The sequence below is a fragment of the Leopardus geoffroyi genome, chromosome B4 (assembly GCF_018350155.1).
Source record: "Leopardus geoffroyi isolate Oge1 chromosome B4, O.geoffroyi_Oge1_pat1.0, whole genome shotgun sequence".
Taxonomy (NCBI): Eukaryota; Metazoa; Chordata; class Mammalia; order Carnivora; family Felidae; genus Leopardus; species Leopardus geoffroyi.
In genome coordinates, this window is record NC_059341.1 from 43931595 (window position 1) to 43952962 (window position 21368).

Here is a 21368-nt window from a genome sequence, read left to right on the forward strand (position 1 = left end):
TGCAAATCAAAAGAGGTGACAGGAAGACTAAGGGAAGTCTCCTGGAGCTGCTCTCAAGCTCCCATATTTATTAAGCATGCATTCAGGGAAACAATGTGCAATACATCAGTGGGCTACGTGCCAGAACGAACATATCAAAAATGTGCAGAAAACAAGCCAAGATAGGATAAAATATTCCGTGCGATACCATGGTCTAAAGAATTTGAGCATACGCAGGACTTAACCCCTAGATATACATTAACTAGATGAGAAAAGTGTAGTGTCCCCCCTGGATATACATTAACTAGATAAACTGTTTTCAGCATGGCCAGAAAGCAGTGTTCTGCTTTGCAATGCATTCCCTATCATCTCCTAATCCACGGTATAGCCATTAGATGTACCACAGTCATTTTTCAGTTCTTTGCTCTATTAAAACTTAGGTTTGCTGCAAATCCACTTGATATCAATAAATCCCCTAGAACTACGGACTCTGTCAGCATTCAGAAATGCAAAGGATCCATTCCCACTAATTTCAAACCTGAAAAGGAATAATTACAATTAGTTTGGGAACCACTGACAGCTGTAATCAAAAATCAAATTAAGATTCAAGTGATCCAGGACGTTTTATACAGAACATTCAGCTCCGTACTCACCCATCACTATATGCTATACAAAAATATCTGCTACATTAAAGGAATAGAAGACTGAAGGTAAATACTTAATTATTATAATTATTAGTATAAACTGTAACCTTATTTAAGATAATAAGTAGAAAGGCAGATATACATATAGATATAGACAGACATGGATAAGCCATAGATGTAGATATAAGTCTATATCTACCCACATTTATCTATCTGTATCTATATCATCTATATCTATATCATCTATATCTATATCTATATCCATATCTATATCTGTCTACATTTATCTATCTATGTCTATTTCTATCCATCTATCAGGAGAGACTGTGTTTGCTAAATCCAAAGATCTCTAGAGTCTTTTTCTTAAAGCATTTTCTTGGCATATTTTTAGCTGATGTTCCTTTTTGAAGGTAAGGAATAAGTTTTATATTCATTTGATGCCTTTGAAACATACTGAGATAGAACCCAAAAAGACTAATTGCAATCGTTTCTATTAATTTGCTCTGCTGATGATCGATTTTTCCATTTTCTGTAGTAAGTGTAATTTGTCACGTCTCACATATTTTAGTATTTGTTTAATTCATTCCATTGTTTATCTAGAACTTAATGAAATGCTAAGGCAGGAGTACATGGCTACAAGAGTCACACAGCCCTTGTTTCCAGGGGCAATAGTACATAAGTAAGAAAGCAACATTCACTCAATAATGGTTACCCAACTAAATAATATTGTTTATGATGGACATATGGAAAGTTAAAGACAACTATGTGATCACTAATTCTTTAAAACAAAGAGATCTTGTATAAATACAATTAATTCTCAAAAGGTGCAAGTAATACCTGTGGTTTGGTTTAGAATTTGCAAACGAGCTGGGGCGCCTGGATGGCTCAGTCAGTTGAGCATCCAGCTTCAGCGCAGGTCATGATCTCACGGTTCGTGAGTTCAAGCCCCGCGTCGGGCTCTGCGCTGACAGCTCAGAGCCTGGAGCCTGTTTCAGATTCTGTGTCTCCCTCTCTCTGACCCTCCCCCGTTCATGCTCTGTCTCTCTCTGTCTCAAAAATAAATAAACGTTAGGAGCGCCTGGGTGGCGCAGTCGGTTAAGCGTCCGACTTCAGCCAGGTCACGATCTCGAGGTCCGTGAGTTCGAGCCCCGCGTCAGGCTCTGGGCTGATGGCTCAGAGCCTGGAGCCTGTTTCCGATTCTGTGTCTCCCTCTCTCTCTGCCCCTCCCCCGTTCATGCTCTGTCTCTCTCTGTCCCAAAAATAAATAAACGTTGAAAAAAAATTAAAAAAAAAAATAATAAATAAACGTTAAAAAAATAGAATTTGCAAATGAGTTGAATTTGCATTATCAAGAGAAGTGTTTATTAGCAAGACTCTGGCAATACAAGTAAAATAAAATAAAATAAAATAAAATAAAATAAAATAAAATAACAAAAAAATTCACTGTGTCATTTATTTATTTACTTTTTAATGTTTATTTATTTTTCAGATAGAGATAGAAAATGAGCAGGGGAGGAGCAGAGAGAGAAGGAGACACAGAATCCTTAGCAGGCTCCCAGCTCTGAGCTGTCAGCACAGAGCCCAACGTGAGGCTCGAACCACGAACCGTGAGATCATGACCCGAGCCAAAGTTGGACGTTTAGCTGGTGAGCCACCAGGCCCCCCTCACTGTGTGTCATTTAACAAGGCGGAAGAGATATGGGTTGCTCTAAGGTATGTTTCAGTGTGAAAGGGCACATGTTACAGGGTGGACACTAACGAAGGCAGTTGCACGTAACAAATAGAAAGATTTCTTTGTAATAATACAACTTAAAATGATCTAAATTTGTATACAACACCACCATAAAGCCTTTCCTACTAAATTGGAAACTCACCAAGGATTGAATATGGTGCCATTGGTCCACTTCCAAGACTCTCCTTGTTTTCTGTTCAATCCGATCCAGTGCATAGAAGTTCCTGCGTGCTTCCTCAAAAAATCCTTTCACAAAAAGTCAGGGCATTATCTGCTGCTGAATATTTTCGAGCATATTGCTGAACATGCTTCTCACCCCCACTATCCCATCTTTCATGATTGGCCTCCTAATCTGCATGCCCTCCTGCTTCTATAGCAACAGGTAGGGATATTGAGGTTAGTTTTATCAGCAAGATTTTCACTTTGCTCTTGTACTTCCTAAATGTTTGTAAGCGATAGACTGATTTCCACAAAGTCATTGAAATCCTCTGAGCTACACTCTCTTGGGTCATCTTTAGGGGTGATTTCTATTTCTCATTATTGAGGAGGAAAACATATTTTAATTCCTTTCTTTCAAGTTTGAACGCATAGACCACCAGTACGTTTTAGCTCCAGAGTGAATGACAAAGCCCATAAACTGATATGATGCTATGTCTGTTTGGATAACAAAATTGGGAGGTGAGCACTTTCTGTAGGAACCGGCACAGAATGTTCTCTAAGGGTGACAGAGAACTAACGCTTCTATTTTGTTTTATCCACAGGTCCTTTCTCAAAAACCAGAGGAGGGATTTCAGGGGGAAAGAGTTTAATGGAGAGTATAAGTACTGTTAAAATGGAAAACTCCGTCATAAACTACAGTTGATCCTTGAACAACGGCACCATGCACTTGAGAATCCAAGTGTAACTCTTTTTTCAATTTTACGTATTTATGTATTTATTTATTTATTTATTTATTTTTTAAAGTTTATTTATTTTTGGGACAGAGAGAGACAGAACATGAACGGGGGAGGGGCAGAGAGAGAGGGAGACACAGAATCGGAAACAGGCTCCAGGCTCTGAGCCATCAGCCCAGAGCCCGACGCGGGGCTCGAACTCACGGACCACGAGATCGTGACCTGGCTGAAGTCGGACGCTTAACCGACTGCGCCACCCAGGCGCCCCATGTATTTATTTGTTTAATTTTAGAGATAGAGCATGAGCAGGGGAGGGCCAGAAGGAGAGAGAGAAAGAGAGAGAATCTTAAGCAGGCTCTATGCTCAGCACAGAGCCCAATGCATGGCTTGATCTCATGACCCTGGGATCATGACCTGAGCTGAAGTCAAGAGACTGTTGTTCAACCGATTGAGCCACCCAGGCACCCCCAAGTATAACTCTTGATTCCCCCCAAACTTAACTGCTAATGGCTTACCTTTGACAGAAAGTCTTGCTGCTAATGGAAACAACTGACACATTTCGTATGCTATATATATTACGTAATTTTTTTATAACAAACTAGAGAAAGGAACTGTTATTTAAAAAATCATAAGGAAGAGAAAATACACTTTCAGTGCCCTACTGTAATGACTGAAAATAATTTGCATGTAAGCGGACCTGTATAGTTCAAACCTGTGTTGTTCAAGGGTCAACTGTCCTTTGAGTAGATACCAGAATGAGAATATTATTGCTATTGTATGCTTTCTCATATAATCAGAAATCAGACTAACTTCTGGATGAATATGATTTATTGCAACAAAATATATTGAGTGATGGATTTAGTTTCTCTTCTTTTGGCTCCTTGGTATTGGACCACAAACCCATTAGTCAACTTTCTTTATAAACAAACCCTTTCCCTCACTCGGTGCTCCTGTAGCTCAAGTTTCCCTTCCTTTGCCCTCTTTCACTTCTTTTCATTGTCTCATTTTCTTCAAACTGTGCTATTTCCTTCAGATCCTTATCCTCAATTCCAAGAGCCATATCTTTTTTATTTGTTTTAATTTTTCCAGGCTATTCTCGGCAGAATAAAAATGTAAAAGTATGAAAACAATCCATTTAATAATCTAAAAACATTAAATAAAGACATTTAGCTATATAAACAATATGCATTGTGATTAAGGACCTAGCATGACTAGCTAATTTGTGTGGGTTCAAATCCCAGTTCACCAAGTTATGGCTCTGTGACAAAGGCTATGTTACACAACATCTCTGTGCCTCACTGTCTTCATCTTTAAAATAGGGGCACTGGGGCGCCTGGGTGGCGCAGTCGGTTGAACGTCCGACTTCAGCCAGGTCACGATCTCGCGGTCCGTGAGTTCGAGCCCCGCGTCGGGCTCTGGGCTGATGGCTCAGAGCCTGGAGCCTGTTTCCGATTCTGTGTCTCCCTCTCTCTCTGCCCCTCCCCCGTTCATGCTCTGTCTCTCTCTGTCCCAAAAATAAATAAACGTTGAAAAAAAACAATTTAAAATAGGGGCACTTACATATTTACTTCATAGACCAGGATTGAAGATCGCATGAGTTTTTATAGTTATGGTGCTTAGAACACTGTCTGGTATATATCATCATAGAGTACTCACTTTTATCATTTTAATTCTCTCTTAGTAACACTTAAGCACTGAAACGATTGAGAAATTTCTCCTTTTCTTACCATATCCTCTCGTGTATCAATATGAGCAAGTTCTGATCCCTGTGAACTGCAGAATCTTTTGCTGGCTGTCCAATTTTTGGTATCACTGGAAAAATAGAAACACTTTTTTCTTAATCCAATCCATTCATCCTCACACGCCATAGTTCGGGAACACTTTGAAAGTTTTGTTGCTACAAAAAAAAAAAAAAAAAAAAGAAAGAAAGAAAGAAAGAAAGTATCAAAAAATAAGTTAAAGAGAGTTTCTATTCGTTCCGATGAATCAGTTTCACTTTTACCCCCACAGCTTGCAGTCTCTAAAATTAAATTCACTCATGGAATGATGGATGAATTCAGTCCTTGCTGTCTGTAAAGAAAACCATTCAAGGGTTGAGCAGTCCATAGTTCATCTGATTTCCCTGGCTTCTACTCTGAAGAAGGGAACTACCAGCCTCTCATAGTCTATATTGACGTCCTCCCAAAATAATGCATAAAATTTAGCACTCGACAGAGACCTAGAGACATGAATACCATTTCGGTCTCACGGACCAGGGTAATAAAGGAAGGCTTGTCTTTCCTTACAGAAATGAATGGTCCTAGACATAAAAGGACATCCAAGACAGGGAAGTAAAACTCACCATAAATGACAACAAATCACTGAAATATGAGTTAGTAAATATGTTTTCTCCTTCACCAATATTCAGTGCCAAAGAAGCTGGAATAATGGTGAATTTATTTCTGTACAGAATATTTTGAGAATTTTATGTTTCAAGGTTTTAGGTAAGTGATGAGTAATCAGAAAAGGATAAAGTCCCTGCCCTCCAAATGGTTGAATAAGTTAATGTAACTGGCAAAGAACCAAGTAAATGTTTAAATGTCAGGCCAAATCCAAAGCCTTCTCTCCTCACTTTGCCATGAATTTTTTTTGTTGTTGTTGTTTTGGTAATACTTAGAGGCAGAGTCAGGCTACCACAGATAGGTAATGAAATATATTGTGTTTTAATTTTTTGAAATAATTAATGAATGAATGTAAAGACTTCTTATAGAAACACTTCTCTATAAATATATTAACTGTCAGATAATTAAATACCAGTAACGTTGCACTCCCAGGACTCTAATAATGACAGAAAGCTATACAAAAAAAGAATATCAGTACTCTTGTGAATGACAAAGAAAACAAGAATAAAGAGTGCTAAGTGTTACTGGTTTTTTTATGTTTTTATTTTAGAGAGAGAGAAAGTGTGAGCAGGGGAGAGGGACAGAGGGAGAGAGAGAGAAACTTAAGCAGGCCCCACAATCAGCAGAGTCCAATGCAGGGCTTGATCCCATGACCCTGGGATCATGACCTCAGACAAAATCAAGAGTTGAATGCCCAAAAAACTGAGCCACCCAGGTGCCCCAAGGGTGCTAAGTGTTACTTTAACTTAAGTCCTAAATTAAGTGCTGTATTAAGCAAAGCATTCAATGGAAAATCAAGTTCTGAGACTATTAAGTCACTGCTCAGGAATTTAAAAATCTACCTTTGACTTATTTTCACAAAACGAACCAACAGTGTCCAGAAGAAAATTGTGAAAATCTTCATTTTCACAAAGCTGCTCCAACAGAGAAAATCTTGCAACGAATCACTTGTGCCATTATGACATTTTTTTTTTACATCATAAATGTTTCCTAGAACAACTGTTAGTAATATAACTTAATCTTGATCCAAAAGAAATTAGAGCAAAGAAATACTGAAGTTATAAAGACAATATTGCCTGGTGGTTAAAATATCAGGAATTAGAACCAGACAGACAAGAGTCTCCATTCTGGCTCTGGAATTTGTCATTTGTGAGAGGCAGCTTATTCACTCTGGCTTCTATTTCTGTGCCTGTAAGTGGATTTCATAATTATACTTATGTCATGGCCTTGTGAGAATTAAATAAAAGTAATAAGCATAGTGTATGTAATATTGGTTCTTTTTTAAACAAAAAATTTTGAGAGAGAGAAAGAATGAGTGGGGAAGGGGCAGAGAGAGAGGAAGAGAGAGGATCCCAAGCAGGGTCCGCAATGTCAGTGCAGAACCCAATGCGGAGCTCAAACTCATGAAACCGTGAGATCATGACCTGAGCAGAAACCAAAAAGTCAGACGTTCATCTGACTGAGCCACCCAGGTGTCACTAAAATTGGTTCTTTAACTTGCACAAAGTACTCTCAGTTAAAAAAAACAGGACTATTATGAGGACTTTAAGAGACAAAACAGGTGAACATAAGGGAAGGGAAACGAAAGTAATATAAAAACAGGGAGGGGGACAAAACAGAAGAGACTCATAAATATGGAGAACAAACTGAGGGCTGCTGGAGGGGTTGTGGGAAGGGGGATGGGCTAAATGGGTAAGGGGCACTGAGGAATCTACTCCTGAAATCACGGTTGCACTATATGCTAACTAATTTGGATGTAAATTTAAAAAAATAAAAAACAAACAAACATTGGAAAAAAAACATGACTATTGGTGATGTTATCTGGTGGTCATTTGAAAATGTATAATTATCTTACTCAAAGACTAAGAACTAGGGGCGCCTGGGTGGCTCAGTCGGTTGGGCGTCCGACTTCGGCTCAGGTCATGATCTCGGGGTCCGTGAGTTCGAGCCCCGCGTCGGGCTCTGGGCTGATGGCTCAGAGCCTGGAGCCTGCTTCCGATTCTGTGTCTCCCTCTCTCTCTGCCCCTCCCCCGTTCATGCTCTGTCTCTCTCTGTCTCAAAAATAAATAAAACGTTAAAAAAAAAAAAAAAAAAGACTAAGAACTATAATTCAAGATGATGACTGTATTTTGAGATTAAGATGACTGTATTGTGATATTTAGAATATTTAGTTTTTTTTGTTGTTGTTGTTTTTTCTTAAGTGATCTCTACACCCAACATGGAGCTCAAATTCATAACCCTGAGATTAAGGGTCCCATGCTCTATAGACTGAGCCAGCCAGGTGACCCTATTTAATTTTTTTAATTCACTTTTTTAGCTAAGGTATGGTCATATATTAGTTTCAGGTGTACAACATAGTGATCTGACAGTTTTATACATTAGAAAATGCTCAGTGTGAAAAATGCAGTTATCACTGGTCACCTTCCAAGTTATTATGATATTCTTCACTATATTCCTTATGCTGTACTTTTAATCTCCATGATTATTTATTTAATAACTAAGAAGTCTGTACCTCTTAATACCCTTCACCTGTTTTGCTCATTCCTCGAACTCCCTCCATCTGGCAAGCAACCACTAGGCTGTTCTCTGTATTTTTTGAGTTTGTGTCTGTTTTTGTTTGCTTATTTTATTTTTCAGATTCTGCATAGAAGTGAAATAATACGGTATTTGTCTTTCTCTGGCCTACTTCACTTCTCATAATACCCTCTAAGTCCATCCTTGTCATCATCATGGGGAGATTTCATTCTTTTTATGGCTGAATAATATCCCATTATGTATATACGCCGCATCTTCTTTATTTATTCACTTACAAGTGATCTATCCAACAAGAAGTTAATATCCAGAATATAGGAATAACTCATAACACCAAAAAAAGCCAAATAATCCAATTTAAAAATAAACAGGGGACCTAAATAGACATTTTTTTTCCAGGGAAGATGTGCAGATGACTAACAGACATGTGACACAATTCTCAACATCACTCATCATCAGGGAAATGTAAATCAAAACCACAATGGAATATCACCTCTCCTAGTCAGAATGGATAGCACGAAGAAAAGACTCAACAGTATTTTTTTTTAAGTTTCTTTATTTTGAGAGGAGGGGAGGGGGAGAGAGAGAGAGATGGAAAGAGAGAATCCCAAACAGGCTCCAGGCTGTCAAAGCCGAGCCTGGTGTGGGGCTCAGTCTCATGACCATGAGATCATGACCTGAGCCTAAACCAAGAGTCGGATGCTTAGCTAACTGAGCCACCCAGGTGCCCCAAGAGCATTTTTGAGAAAGGCAAGGAATGTGGTAAAACCTGCCAAACTGGTAGGAATCTGAGGCCTTGTCTCTACAAGACCTTTTTATTACTCCAGGACTGAGAAATCCAAGATTAAGTCTGAGATATGTTTGGCCCTACCGTGCATGGAGAAGCATAGACAATTTATGAGCTAAGCTACTCACCTAGTATGGCACTGGTCAGTATGAGCGAGAGATACATACAAAGGTGTAACATCCAGCCTTTTTTCAATTTGTGAACTGCAAAACAAATAAACGTCTATTGTAAAATGTCCAGAGAAACCTAGCCTGAATATTTATTTTCGTTTATCCCTCTTTATGATAATCAATTTAAAAACTCTCATTAAGAGCATCTACATCTTAAAGTAATAAAGGATACAATGACCTTATAAAGTGCAAAGAAGAGAAGTGCCAATGACCGCTGTAGCTGTTCAGATGGGGCATCAGCAGTGGAGAGGTCACTTAGACTTGGTGGAAGGAGGGAGGAAATGCAAGGTTATTTCAAAAGGTAGAAATGGTGTGAATGGTGGATGGTAATCAAGAAAGTCCAAGGTTCAACAAAAGGGCTATGATCAGACAAGTGACTATAAAAGACAACATAAATCAACAAAATCAAAGATAGGAGAGAAAGGACAGTCATAGGATCATATGACAGTAGAAAACTTAAGATAAATGTTTTTATTTATTCTGTAAGCAGTAGGGAGAAATTTAATGCATTTAAGCAAGGAAATGTCAAGATAAAAGCAGTAATTTGTGGTGAGCAGAATGAATTAGAGAGGCGATTTGGCATTCATGGAAATGTTAAGAGATTAAAACAAACAGTAATACTTTTAGTAGTGATCTTCTCTGACATTTACTTAGCAAATGTAGAAACAATCTGGAAAGAATGTTTTTCACTCACATGCATTTAAATATCAGGAAAAAGGATTTGGGGAGTCAGGAAGATCGTGGCAGAAGTGGGAGAGCCACAGGCTCCTCTCATTTCACAAGCACAACTAGAAAACTGTCAAATTAGGGGCGCCTGGGTGGCTCAGTCGGTTAAGCGTCCGACTTCGGCTCAGGTCATGATCTCACGGTCTGTGAGTTCGAGCCCCGCGTCGGGCTCTGTGCTGACAGCTCAGAGCCTGGAGCCTGTTTCAGATTCTGTGTCTCCCTCTCTCTGACCCTCCCCCGTTCATGCTCTGTCTCTCTCTCTCTCAAAAATAAATAAACGTTAAAAAAAAAAAAAGTTTAAAAAAGAAAACTGTCAAATTGTCCTACATACCTTAGAAGTTGACCTGAAGACTGACAAAACAAACTCCACGAGTAAAGGGAGAGAAGAGGCCACACTGAAGAAGGTGGGAAGACATGTTTTAAGAGAGAAATAGATGGAGGGTGCTATGGAGGGGAGGGAGTACTGGTCACAGGAAAGGGAGGGAGAGAGAGGGGAGCACATAGGAGAATGCACAAGGAGAACATCTCCCCAAAGACATTGGCTTGGAAAATGAGAGGGGCTGAATTTCATCAGTTCTTGCAACCAGTGGGGCTTAAAGCCTGGGTTGTGTTTTTTTTTGTTTTTTTTTTTTTTTAATTTTTTTTTCCGTTTATTTATTTTTGGGACAGAGAGAGACAGAGCATGAACGGGGGAGGGGCAGAGAGAGAGGGAGACACAGAATCGGAAACAGGCTCCAGGCTCTGAGCCATCAGCCCAGAGCCTGACACGGGGCTCGAACTCCCGGACCGCGAGATCGTGACCTGGCTGAAGTCGGAGGCTTAACCGACTGCGCCACCCAGGCGCCCCAAAGCCTGGGTTTTTAAAGGTCGGGAGGCTTGGCCGGAATAGAGCCTTGAGGGCACTGCGCTGCTCCTGGAGACAAGGCAGGCAGACAATCTGGAGGAAGACAGTGTTGAAACTGTGATTGTAAGAATGCCGGGGCACACAAAGGGGAGATTATTTACACTTCTCAGAACTCATTACTGAGAGTCAACATTCATAGGAACAAAGATGCTGGTGTGTGCCCCTCCCCACCCCCACCCCCCCCCCCAGCCCCTCAGCATAAAGACAGAGCCATCTGCAAGAAACAATGCAATGCCAACATTGTCCGCCTGACTTATTTACATCAAGTCCCACACCCCTGAACTCTGGCAGGGGTGCCCTTCCTAGTCATGCTTGCATCAGTCCCAGGACACTGGTCCCCTCCTATAGAAGATCAGCACAAATGCCTGCCCAGACCACATCTCCTGACCAGAGAGTTCTGCAGGGCCTCCGTTCTGGTGCGGGTGGTGACAGGTCTCATTTCACAGCAGACTAGAGCACACATAGTTAAAACTCACCACATTCAGGCCAGCGACCCAACACTGCCCACAGTAGGCAAGGAGAGCCCCTGCAAAACACAACAGCAGAGCACATGCGGCACAAACCAGGGATCCTCCCTGAAGCATCAGGCCCTGGACATTACATGACTCCTTCTTCATAAAGCCACTACTTTGAGGAGCAGGAGACATGACTGGCTTTTCAAACACAAAGAAGAAAGCAGAGACTTAGACAAAATGCCAAATGAAAGAACAAGGTAAGGCCACTGCCAGACATCTAAGTGAAACAGATATAAGTAACATGCTTGATACAGAATTTAAAGCAACAACTATAACAATATTCAACTGGATTTGAGAAGAAAAAAAAAAGGAAGACATCAGTGGGACCCTTGCCACAGAAATCAAAGAGTCAAAAAAGTATCAGAGATGAAGAGTGCAATACGCAAGATTGGACACAGGTTTGATTCAATGAACAGCAGGCTGGAAGAAGCAGAGGACTGAATTAGTGACCTAGAAGACAAAATAATGGAAAATAATGAAGTTGAACAATAGCGAGAAAGAGAATTATGGAAAATGAGAATAGACTTAGGGAACTCAGTGACTCCATCAAAAGTAATATTTGTATTATAGGAGTCCCAGAGAAGAGAGAACAGATGGCATAAAACATATTTGAAGAGATAACAGCTAAAAACTTCCTTAATCTGGGGAAGGAAACAGACATCCAGATCTAGGAGGCACAGAGAAATCCCATCAAAATTAACAAAAGCTGGCCAACAACAAGGCCCATTGTAATTAAACTCGCAAAATACAGTGTAAAGAAAAAATCTTAAAAGCACCAAGACAAAAGAAGTCCTTAACTTACAAGGGAAGAACCTTAAGGCTAGATTCAGATCTCTCCAGGAGAAACTTAGAAGCCAGAAAGGAAGGGCATGATACGTTCCACATGCTGACTAGGAAAAATCTGCAGCCAAGAATACTCTATCCAGCAAGGCTATCATTTGGAATAGGAGAGATAAGGATTTCCCAGATACACAAAAACTAAAGGAGTTCAAGACCACAAACCAGCCCTGCAAGAAATACTAAAGTGGACGCTTTAAATGCAAAGGAGAGACCAACAGTGACAAAGACAAGAAAGGATCAGAAAAACTCTCTAGAAACAATTACAAAACAAGTAATAAAATGGCAATAAATACATATCTATCAATAATTATTTTGAATGTAAGTAGACTAAATGCTTCCAAAATATACAAAGAACTTATATACCTCAACCTCCCCTCCAAAAAACCCCCTAATAATCCATTTTAAAAATGGACAGAAGACATGAATAGACATTTTCCCAAAGAAGACGTCCAGATGGCAAACGGACACATGAAAAGATGCTCAGCATCAATGATCCCCAGGGGAATGCAAATCAAAACTGCAATGAGATATCACCTCACTCTGTCAGAATGTGCTAAAATGAATAACACAGGAAACAGCAGGTGTTGGCGAGGATGCAGAGGACGGGGACCCCTCTTACGGGGTTGGCGGGAATGCAAGCTGGCACAGCCACTCTGGAAAACAGTGGCATAAAAAGAATGAAAGCTATTTATTTTTTTTTTTTTACATTTATTTATTTTTGAGAGCCAGAGAGAGCCAGAGCACACGTGGGGGCGGGGCGGAGAGAGAAGGGGACACAGAATCGGAAGCAGGCTCCAGGCTCGGAGGTTTCGCCCACTGAGCCACCCAGGCACCCCTCGGCTGGGCTTTTCAACAAAAAGATTAATAAGGGAAAAACAAGGTACTGACCCATCACATGGGAGAAGCCAAAACGAAGAGGAAATCCAAGGGGATTTTAGAAAGCCAGCCTACTTAGCATCTTCCACAAAGAACAATACTTTTGGAGAGAAGTAACAGCGGAAGGAAAAGCAGGTTCAATCTTCTTCCAAAGGTGGCGTTCTGTGGGAAGCTAATGGAGTACGGTTTGCTTTCCAGGGGCCAATAAGAATTGGTGTAGTGAGGGGCGCCTGGGTGGCGCAGTCGGTTAAGCGTCCGACTTCAGCCAGGTCACGATCTCACGGTCAGGGAGTTCGAGCCCCGCGTGGGGCTCTGGGCTGATGGCTCAGAGCCTGGAGCCTGCTTCCGATTCTGTGTCTCCCTCTCTCTCTGCCCCTCCCCCGTTCATTCTCTGTCCCAAAAATAAATAAACGTTGAAAAAAAAAATTAAAAAAAAAAAGAATTGGTGTAGTGAAAGGAGAATTTATATCTTTAGGTGGAAACAGTGGAGTAGGGTGAGTTTCTCCCGTGTTCATTGCTTCCTGATTGCTTTCGGTCCAGAATATTTTTTTATGTCAAAGAGACATGTTTGGGGATACGCATTCTGGTTTCCTTCAGTTTCATGATCACAGTAAAAGGGGAAAGGTGTCTTTTTAAAAAAACTGCTTATTTACTTATTTCTGAGAGAAAGAGAGAGAAAGAGCACAAGTGGAGGATGAGCAGCGACAGAGAGAGAAAATCCCAAGCGGGTTCCGTGCTGCCAGCGAGGGCCGGAAGCGGGGCTCGATCTCATGCACCGTGAGACCATGACCTGAGCCGAATTTAAGAGTTGGTTGCTCGGGGCGCCTGGGTGGCGCAGTCGGTTGAGCGTCCGACTTCAGCCAGGTCACGATCTCGCGGTCCGTGAGTTCGAGCCCCGAGTCAGGCTCTGGGCTGATGGCTCAGAGCCTGGAGCCTGTTTCCGATTCTGTGTCTCCCTCTCTCTCTGCACCTCCCCCGTTCATGCTCTGTCTCTCTCTGTCCCAAAAATAAATAAACGTTGAAAAAAAAAAATTAAAAAAAAAAAAAAAAAAGAGTTGGTTGCTCAACCCAGGGACACAGGTGCCCTTTCCACATTTACTTTAATTATTTCTTTTTTCACGTTTTGTTTTGACATTTTATCTCTCCCCCAAATCTATTGATTCTCTGTTATCTAAGTTGATAAATGCATGATAAATGCATGGGTATTTCACTTTGTTAGGACGGCCCTAATGAGGCCCCACAGACTGAGTGGCTTAAGCAACAGATATTTATTGTGTCTCATTTCTGGAGGCTGGAAGTCTGAAACTAAGGTGTTGGTGGGGTTGGTTCTTTTTGGGGGCTGTAAGGAAAGGATCTGTTCTAGGCTTTTTTTTTTTTTTTTTTTTTTTTTTTTTTGGCTTATAGTTATCACTATGTTGATAGGGCATTATCCCTATATGTGAGTCTATCTCCAAATTTCCCCTTTTAATAAGGACATCAGTCATAATGGATTGGGGTCCACTCCCACTGACTTCATTTTAATTTAATAAAGACTTGATCTCCAAATGAGATCACAGTCTGAGATACTGGGGGTTTGGACGCCAACCTATGAGTTTGTGGGGGGCAGAATTCAACCTGTAACAACTGATGAATCATTTTCAAAATATTTTATTAAATTTTAATATTTATGGTTTTTAAATGTTTATTTATTTGTGAGAGAGAAATAGAGAGAGCAGGGGATGGGGTAGAGAGGGAGGGAGAGAGAGAATCCCAGGCAGCTCGGTGCTGTCTGTGTAGAGTCTGACTCTGGGCTTGAACCTACGAACTGTAAGATCATGACCTGAGCTGAAATCAAGAGTCAGATGCTTAACTGCCTGAGCCATCCAGGCACCCCCTAATACCAATTTTAATTTTGTGTTTGGCCCTCTCTTTTTTGTTATTTTTTAACCTTTATTCATGTTTTTGAGAGACAGAGGCAGTGAAAGTAGGGGAAGAACAGAGAGAGAGGGAGACACAGAATCCGAAGGAGGCTCTAGGCTCTGAGTTGTCAGCACAGAGCCCGACGTGGGGCTCAAACCTACAAACAGTGAGATCATGACCTGAGCCGAATGGATGCTTAACCAACTGAGCCATCCAGGCACCCCATAATTCTGTGTTTGGCTTTCTTTAATTTATCCTCCATTTCATCTCTCTCTCTCTCTCTCTCCATCTCTCTCTCCTTCTCAGATCCTCCTTCTCTTACTATCTTGAGTTGGCATTTCTTCTTGCATTTCATATCGCTCTGCTTTTCTTTTGTATTTTCCATTTCGTTTTCTTTTCTACTGTGTTTTAGACTAATTCATTCTTAATGGCATCAGTTCTACTGATTAACTCTACAAAATGTCCTTTATTTCAAATATATTTCCATACTTAATATTTCCACTTGGTTTTCCTAATCTGGTTGAGTGTTTTTATTATGTTTTAATTCTCATAATAACTCTTCGATTTTTCTTCTTGGAATATTCTAGGAATTATTGTGTTTTAGAGGGGTTACCTTTTTCAGGTCCCCAGCTACTTTACATGTTCTCCAGGCATCAGTGACCTCATATAGTATCATGACTGAAGGCCAGTTTTTTTTTTAATTTTTTTTAACATTATTTATTTTTGAGACAGAGAGAGACAGAGCATGAATGGGGGAGGAGCAGAGAGAGAGGGAGACACAGAATCCGAAACAGGCTCCAGGCTCTGAGCTGTCAGCACAGAGCCCGACGCGGGGCTCAAACTCACGGACCGTGAGATCATGACCCGAGCCAAAGTCGGATGCTCAACCGACCAAGCCACCCAGGCGCCCCTGAAGGCCAATGTTTTAATTTGAGGAGACATCATGACCTTGGAGTGCAAGACTGTGAGTTATAAACACAACAGACTACTGTCGGCAGCCCCTTTCTGTTTCTACCTCACAGGAAAGCTTCTCTGGTCCAGAATTCAACCTTAAAGGCTATGAAAAAAGCAGTACTTGGACAAGGCCATCTTTTTACATTATAATCCCAATCCATGGGGTTTGTGAGGAGAGGAAATAGAAGAATTAATATAATAAGGTTCCTGGCTAGCCTGCAAGGGTACCATTTTAAAATGCAATCTAACCAAATTATAAACATATACATTCCAGACACCAGATATCCAAAATATAGGAAGCAAACACTGACAGAATTTTCAAAATGATTCTGAATTTTGGATCGCTGGACATCAGTGTTACAAAAAAATAAATAAATAAAATGCAATACATTTGGCCAAATAAATCAGTCGGCTTCGTATGGTCACAGATCTGTTTAACGAGGGTAAAGAGGAGAAAGATTCCTATCGCTGCACGATGGAAAGAGTTAAGGTATGAAGGATTCTGATGAGGTTACTGGAAGAAGATGAGGACAGCAGACTGCAGAAATCTCGTCCCGGTAGGGACATGCAAGAATGAGGGAAAACAAAACTTCGGCTGTTAATTCATGTTAACAATGAATTATGTTTCAATGTATGTTTTCTCTGAATTCAGAGTCTATCCAATTACATATTAACAGTCGTTTTGTTAGCTTCACATGGCCGTTGGGAGAGCATCCCTTCTACATGTGCCATATCTATGTTAAAGATCACTAACTAGAAGATAATCAGGGATACGAAGGTAGCATGGGAGAGTGCTTAAGATTTCAGTGTATTGCTTCATCCATCTGTGTGTAAGGCCAAATATGCATAAGTGTGTATATATACGCAGAGTTACCTTTTCCTAAGCACTGAATACTTATCAGGCAATGAACTAGATACTCTTCACGGAAAACCTGACTCATTCCTCATAACAACGTCCGTGAGACAAGATGAATTATCCTTATTTTATAAATGCAGACACTGATGCTCAGAGAGATTAATAATTTCATCCGAGGTCATTGCAGTACTATAAAAAAATCACTTGGGGCGCCTGGGTGGCTCAGTCGGTTAAGCGTCCGACTTCAGCCAGGTCACGATCTCGCGGTCCGTGATTTCGAGCCCCGCGTCGGGCTCTGGGCTGATGGCTCAGAGCCTGGAGCCTGTTTCCGATTCTGTGTCTCCCTCTCTTTCTGCCCCTCCCCCGTTCATGCTCTGTCTCTCTCTGTCCCAAAAATAAATAAACGTTGAAAAAAAAAATCACTTATTTGTACTTAGTATTTTCGGTCCTCTGGCTTTTTAATCGTTCTTGTGCCCTACTTCTTTTTGTATTTTTCTTGTTTGATTTTGTTTCCTGTGAATTCATTTCCGGAGACGCGTCGCAATCATTTAAAAATTTTTACATCTGCAAATTTGCTCAAACATCTGCTAGACTGGGTGAAAAACCTGAATGAAAACCCCTTTATGCACGCGAAGAAGTTGCACTATTCTCTTTACGCAGCTGCTGTCGCCGATGAGAAACTTACCATCCAGAGGAGGATTTTCGGTTTCTTAGGGTTCATCCGGTTTGTGTGTTTTCCTTCTCTTTGAAGGCTTCCAAGATTTCCTCTTTGTACTTGATGTTTTGCAATTCAGCAACAGTTATCAAATTACCAAAAACATCCTTTTAATCTTTCTGCTCATCACTGTGCATGCTTTTTCCAATTTGAGGAGCATAGGTTTCTTCTGTTATGATACTTTTTCTTCTGCTACTGCTAAAAATAACCCCGTCCCTTTATACTTCACTCTTTCTGGGACTCCTCTGTATACCACGCCCCTAAACTTTCTACTTATCACTTACATTTATTGTTGTGCTATGCTTATTTTTGAGAGAGAGAGAGACAAAGTGTGAGCGGGGGAGGGGCAGAGAGAGAGGGAGACGCAGAATCTGAAGCAAGTTCCAGGCTCTGGGTTGTCAGCACAGTGACCTGAAACTCACTAACCTTGAGATCATGACCTGAGCCTAAGTCGGACGCTTGACCAGCTAAGCCATCCACGTGTCCCACTATTTTTCTTTCTCTCTTTTTTATTAAATTTATTTTGAGAGAGAGGGCGGCGGGGGGGAATCCCAAGCAGACTCCACAGGGTCAGTGCAGAGCCCAACTCGGAGCTCCAACTCAGGAACCGTGAGACATGACCTGAGCCGAAATCAAGTTAATCTGACGATTAACTGACTGAGCCCCCCAGGCACCCCTGTTTTGTTAGTTTTCAACGATATCAAAGAGAATTATTCAGTGTCATAAGGACACAAATTCTATCTGATAAGAAAAATTAGTCATTCTATTAGCAATCCATTCTTGAACAAATTCCTTAGTGGATGAGACAATGGCCATCCGCAGGTATCTGCTTTCATCCTTAAAAAAGTAACTGAGGAAAGTTCGGAGGTAGGGGAAAGACAGAGATTTGGGAAATCAACATAAGGGACTGCTAGAAAGCCCTTTGGAGATCTAAGGCTAGTTTATACCTGTGAGCGTTGTGTGTGTGCATGAGTGTGCACGAATGCTAAGAGTGATAAGGCTCAGGGCTTGCATTTGGGAGATACAGCAGCGTGAGGCTACAAAAAAGAAAATATGTTCAAGGCAAGTTTTGGATTTCTGCTTTTGCTTCCTTCCCTCTGGCCTTCGGACAATTATTACATTTTCTGGTGCTCAAGAAATCACCCAGGCCTCCCGAGTGTGCATGATGAGTGCTCAAAAGCCATGCTGAAAAGAAAAGACTGAATTTATTTTATTGTGGTAGAAAACAAAATAAAATTTAGCCTTTGACCTGCTTTTAAGTGAATAATACATTGCATTTGCTAAAGACACTTCTAATTAAAATTGCTCAGAATTGAAACAGACCGCTTTGTAAGATAGAGATGTTATCACTACAAGTATTCTGGCGTAGAAATTTCTGCTAGAAGTGTTGTAGCTAGAAATGTTACACGAAGTGAGAAGTTTTATTAAGTGACTACTGAAGTCTCCTCCACTTTTTTTTTTTTTTTTTTAATTTTTTTTTTTTCAACGTTTATTTATTTTTGGGACAGAGAGAGACAGAGCATGAACGGGGGAGGGGCACAGAGAGAGGGAGACACAGAATTGGAAACAGGCTCCAGGCTCTGAGCCATCAGCCCAGAGCCTGACGCAGGGCTCGAACTCACGGACCGCGAGATCACGACCTGGCTGAAGTCGGACGCTTAACCGACTGCGCCACCCAGGCGCCCTCTCCTCCACTTTTAAGATTACTAGATTTGTTTATTAAGAGACTCGCTGGATAGCTGCTATCGGAATTCATACCGGTAAACTGCAGAAATGATTTGTTTCTCGTCACTGTCTTTCTCATGAAGTTTTGAAAGGTTTCCTATTCTGATCATGTAATTTGGCAAAAATGGTTCACTCATGTTGTCTAACAGAAACCCTATCAATTGTCGTGAATGGTGGCGTTTTGTTTCGTTTCATTGTGGCTCATTGTCATTTGTTAGTTTGCCTGTTTGCATTTCAATCCAGTTAAAATTAGCATAATTTTTAGGCTCAGTCAATCCTTACACTTCAAAAGCCCTTTTCAGCCCTAATAAGCATCTTCAAGCCATCTTCCAGATTTTCTCAACTTTTATCCAGATGATGTTGGGGAAACAATAAAGACACTGGACACTGAACGATTCTGAAAATCCACCTGACCCAAGCAGAAACATTTAGAAATATCTTCACTCACTTTAGCAAGACATCAGCTACTTCAATCCATCCGTGGTCTGTGCTAGTTGAGAGAGTGAATGCAATCTCCGTTACAGGATTGGGCAAAACTGTGGCAAATAACTTTTCTCTGTTGTAAGAGTACATTTAAAAAAAAAACCTTTTTATTGGCATATAATGCACACACCATAAAATTCACCCCAAATATTTTCATTTTCACAAGCTTATGCTCACTCTTTTACAGATACAAAACTCCACACATTCTCTCCAATCTTGCATTACTTTACAGAGCTGCTTCCTCTACCTCATAAACTTGAGTAGTTTTCCTCCCTTAGGAAAGAGTTTGGAATTTTTAGACTGTCCTATATTTTGTTTTTTATTGATTTTCCCTTCATTCTCCGTCACCCAAGGAAACTTACTTTTCCTGCATATCCGGTTACCATGCCTCGCATCACGCAGCTCTGGGGTGATCATGGCATCCGTGATTGATCCAGATCAACAGGAGAGAACTAGAAGGCTACCTCCATACATCGCTAACAAAGAAAAAGAATCAGCAGGCTTTGACGTCCAACTGTAGTGGAAAAATTGGCAATGCTCATTTGAACCAAGGAGAAGTGGTATGAGTAAACTGTCAAACCAGTTCAGACCAGAGATAAAAATAGATTCATTAGGATAAGTGGGAAGTTGACTCATCCATAATAAGCAAAGGAGTGTCATGAAATTGGCAAAATATTTTTGTCCTTAAAAAGAATAAAAATATCCTATGTGGCATATTGAGTGGAACACATGGAAAATAATATCCATCGCCTTATAGCACTCTATATTTCTTTCTTGGAATTATCTCATTTCTCATCTTTATAGAAAGCCAAATCATTAATAGTAATTACCTACACACACACATTATTCAGTCTATATGGGTTCAAATGCAGTTATTACTTGTGTGACATTTGGAAAGCTATTTAAACTCCGATGCTCAGTTCTCCCTTCTGTAAAATTGAGAGCAAAATTCTACTTACCTGTAGGAATGTTACAGTGATCAAATGAGGTTATACATGGAGAATGCTTACAATAATCATTGCCTGGCATTATGCCTGGCATTTTTCTTTCTTTCTTTTCTTTCTTTCTTTCTTTCTTTCTTTCTTTCTTTCTTTCTTTCTTTCTTTTTTCTTTCTTTTTTCTTTCTTTCTTTCTTTCTCTTTTTCTTTCTTTCTCTTTCTTTCTTTCTTTCTCTTTCTTTCTTCTTTCTTTCTTTCTTTCTTTCTTTCTTTCTTCCTTTCTTTCTCTTTCTCTTTCTTTCTTTTCTTTCTTTTTCTTCTTTCCTTCTTTCTCTTCCTTCCCCTTTCTTTTCTTTCTTTCTTTCTCTCTTTATCATTTATCATCTATTTCTATCTATCCATTATCTATCTATCTATCCATCTATTATCTATCTATCTATCTATCTATCTATCTATCATCTATTTCTATCTACCCATCCATACACACACACACACACACACACACACACACACATACACACATTCTGGTACGTGTATCACTTTAAAACCTACTTATGAATTATAGCATATGTATGAACTAAAATAGAACTATATATTCCTCGAAGATTTTGTGTATGAAGCTGTATTATGTTTTTAAAAATTTATACCTTGAAGTCATTCACTGGTTGGAGCACTGATCCACTTACTGGTTAGAGTCAGTATGTTTCTCTGGATTTGTTATATAAATTTGCCCAATTATGACAACCAAAATGTGTGCCTGTCTCAGCTCTCTGTGCAGAGCCATTCCTGTGTTCATTCCTGTAAGATTGAGAACCTTAT

At 40.3% G+C, this 21368-nt stretch overlaps 1 protein-coding gene across 5 annotated transcripts; it reads right to left on the reverse strand.

The window, feature by feature from the left end:
• CLEC2A (C-type lectin domain family 2 member A) lies at positions 1–20164 on the reverse strand. 5 transcript variants are annotated; one of them, XM_045464336.1, is made up of 6 exons: positions 19974–20163; positions 17374–17455; positions 9077–9151; positions 4976–5145; positions 2498–2601; positions 1–517 (listed from the first exon to the last, which is right to left on the reverse strand). In XM_045464336.1, the coding sequence occupies exons 3-6, from the start codon at positions 9126–9128 to the stop codon at positions 409–411; spliced, it is 435 nt and encodes a 144-aa protein (XP_045320292.1). In that variant the 5' UTR covers positions 9129–9151; positions 17374–17455; positions 19974–20163; the 3' UTR covers positions 1–408. The 5 variants fall into 5 exon arrangements, with proteins under 5 accessions (XP_045320292.1, XP_045320289.1, XP_045320293.1 ...); XM_045464333.1 differs by lacking the exon at positions 17374–17455 and having other exon boundaries at positions 19974–20164; XM_045464337.1 differs by lacking the exon at positions 17374–17455 and having other exon boundaries at positions 4976–5060; positions 19974–20003.
• Positions 20165–21368: the final 1204 nt, after the last annotated feature.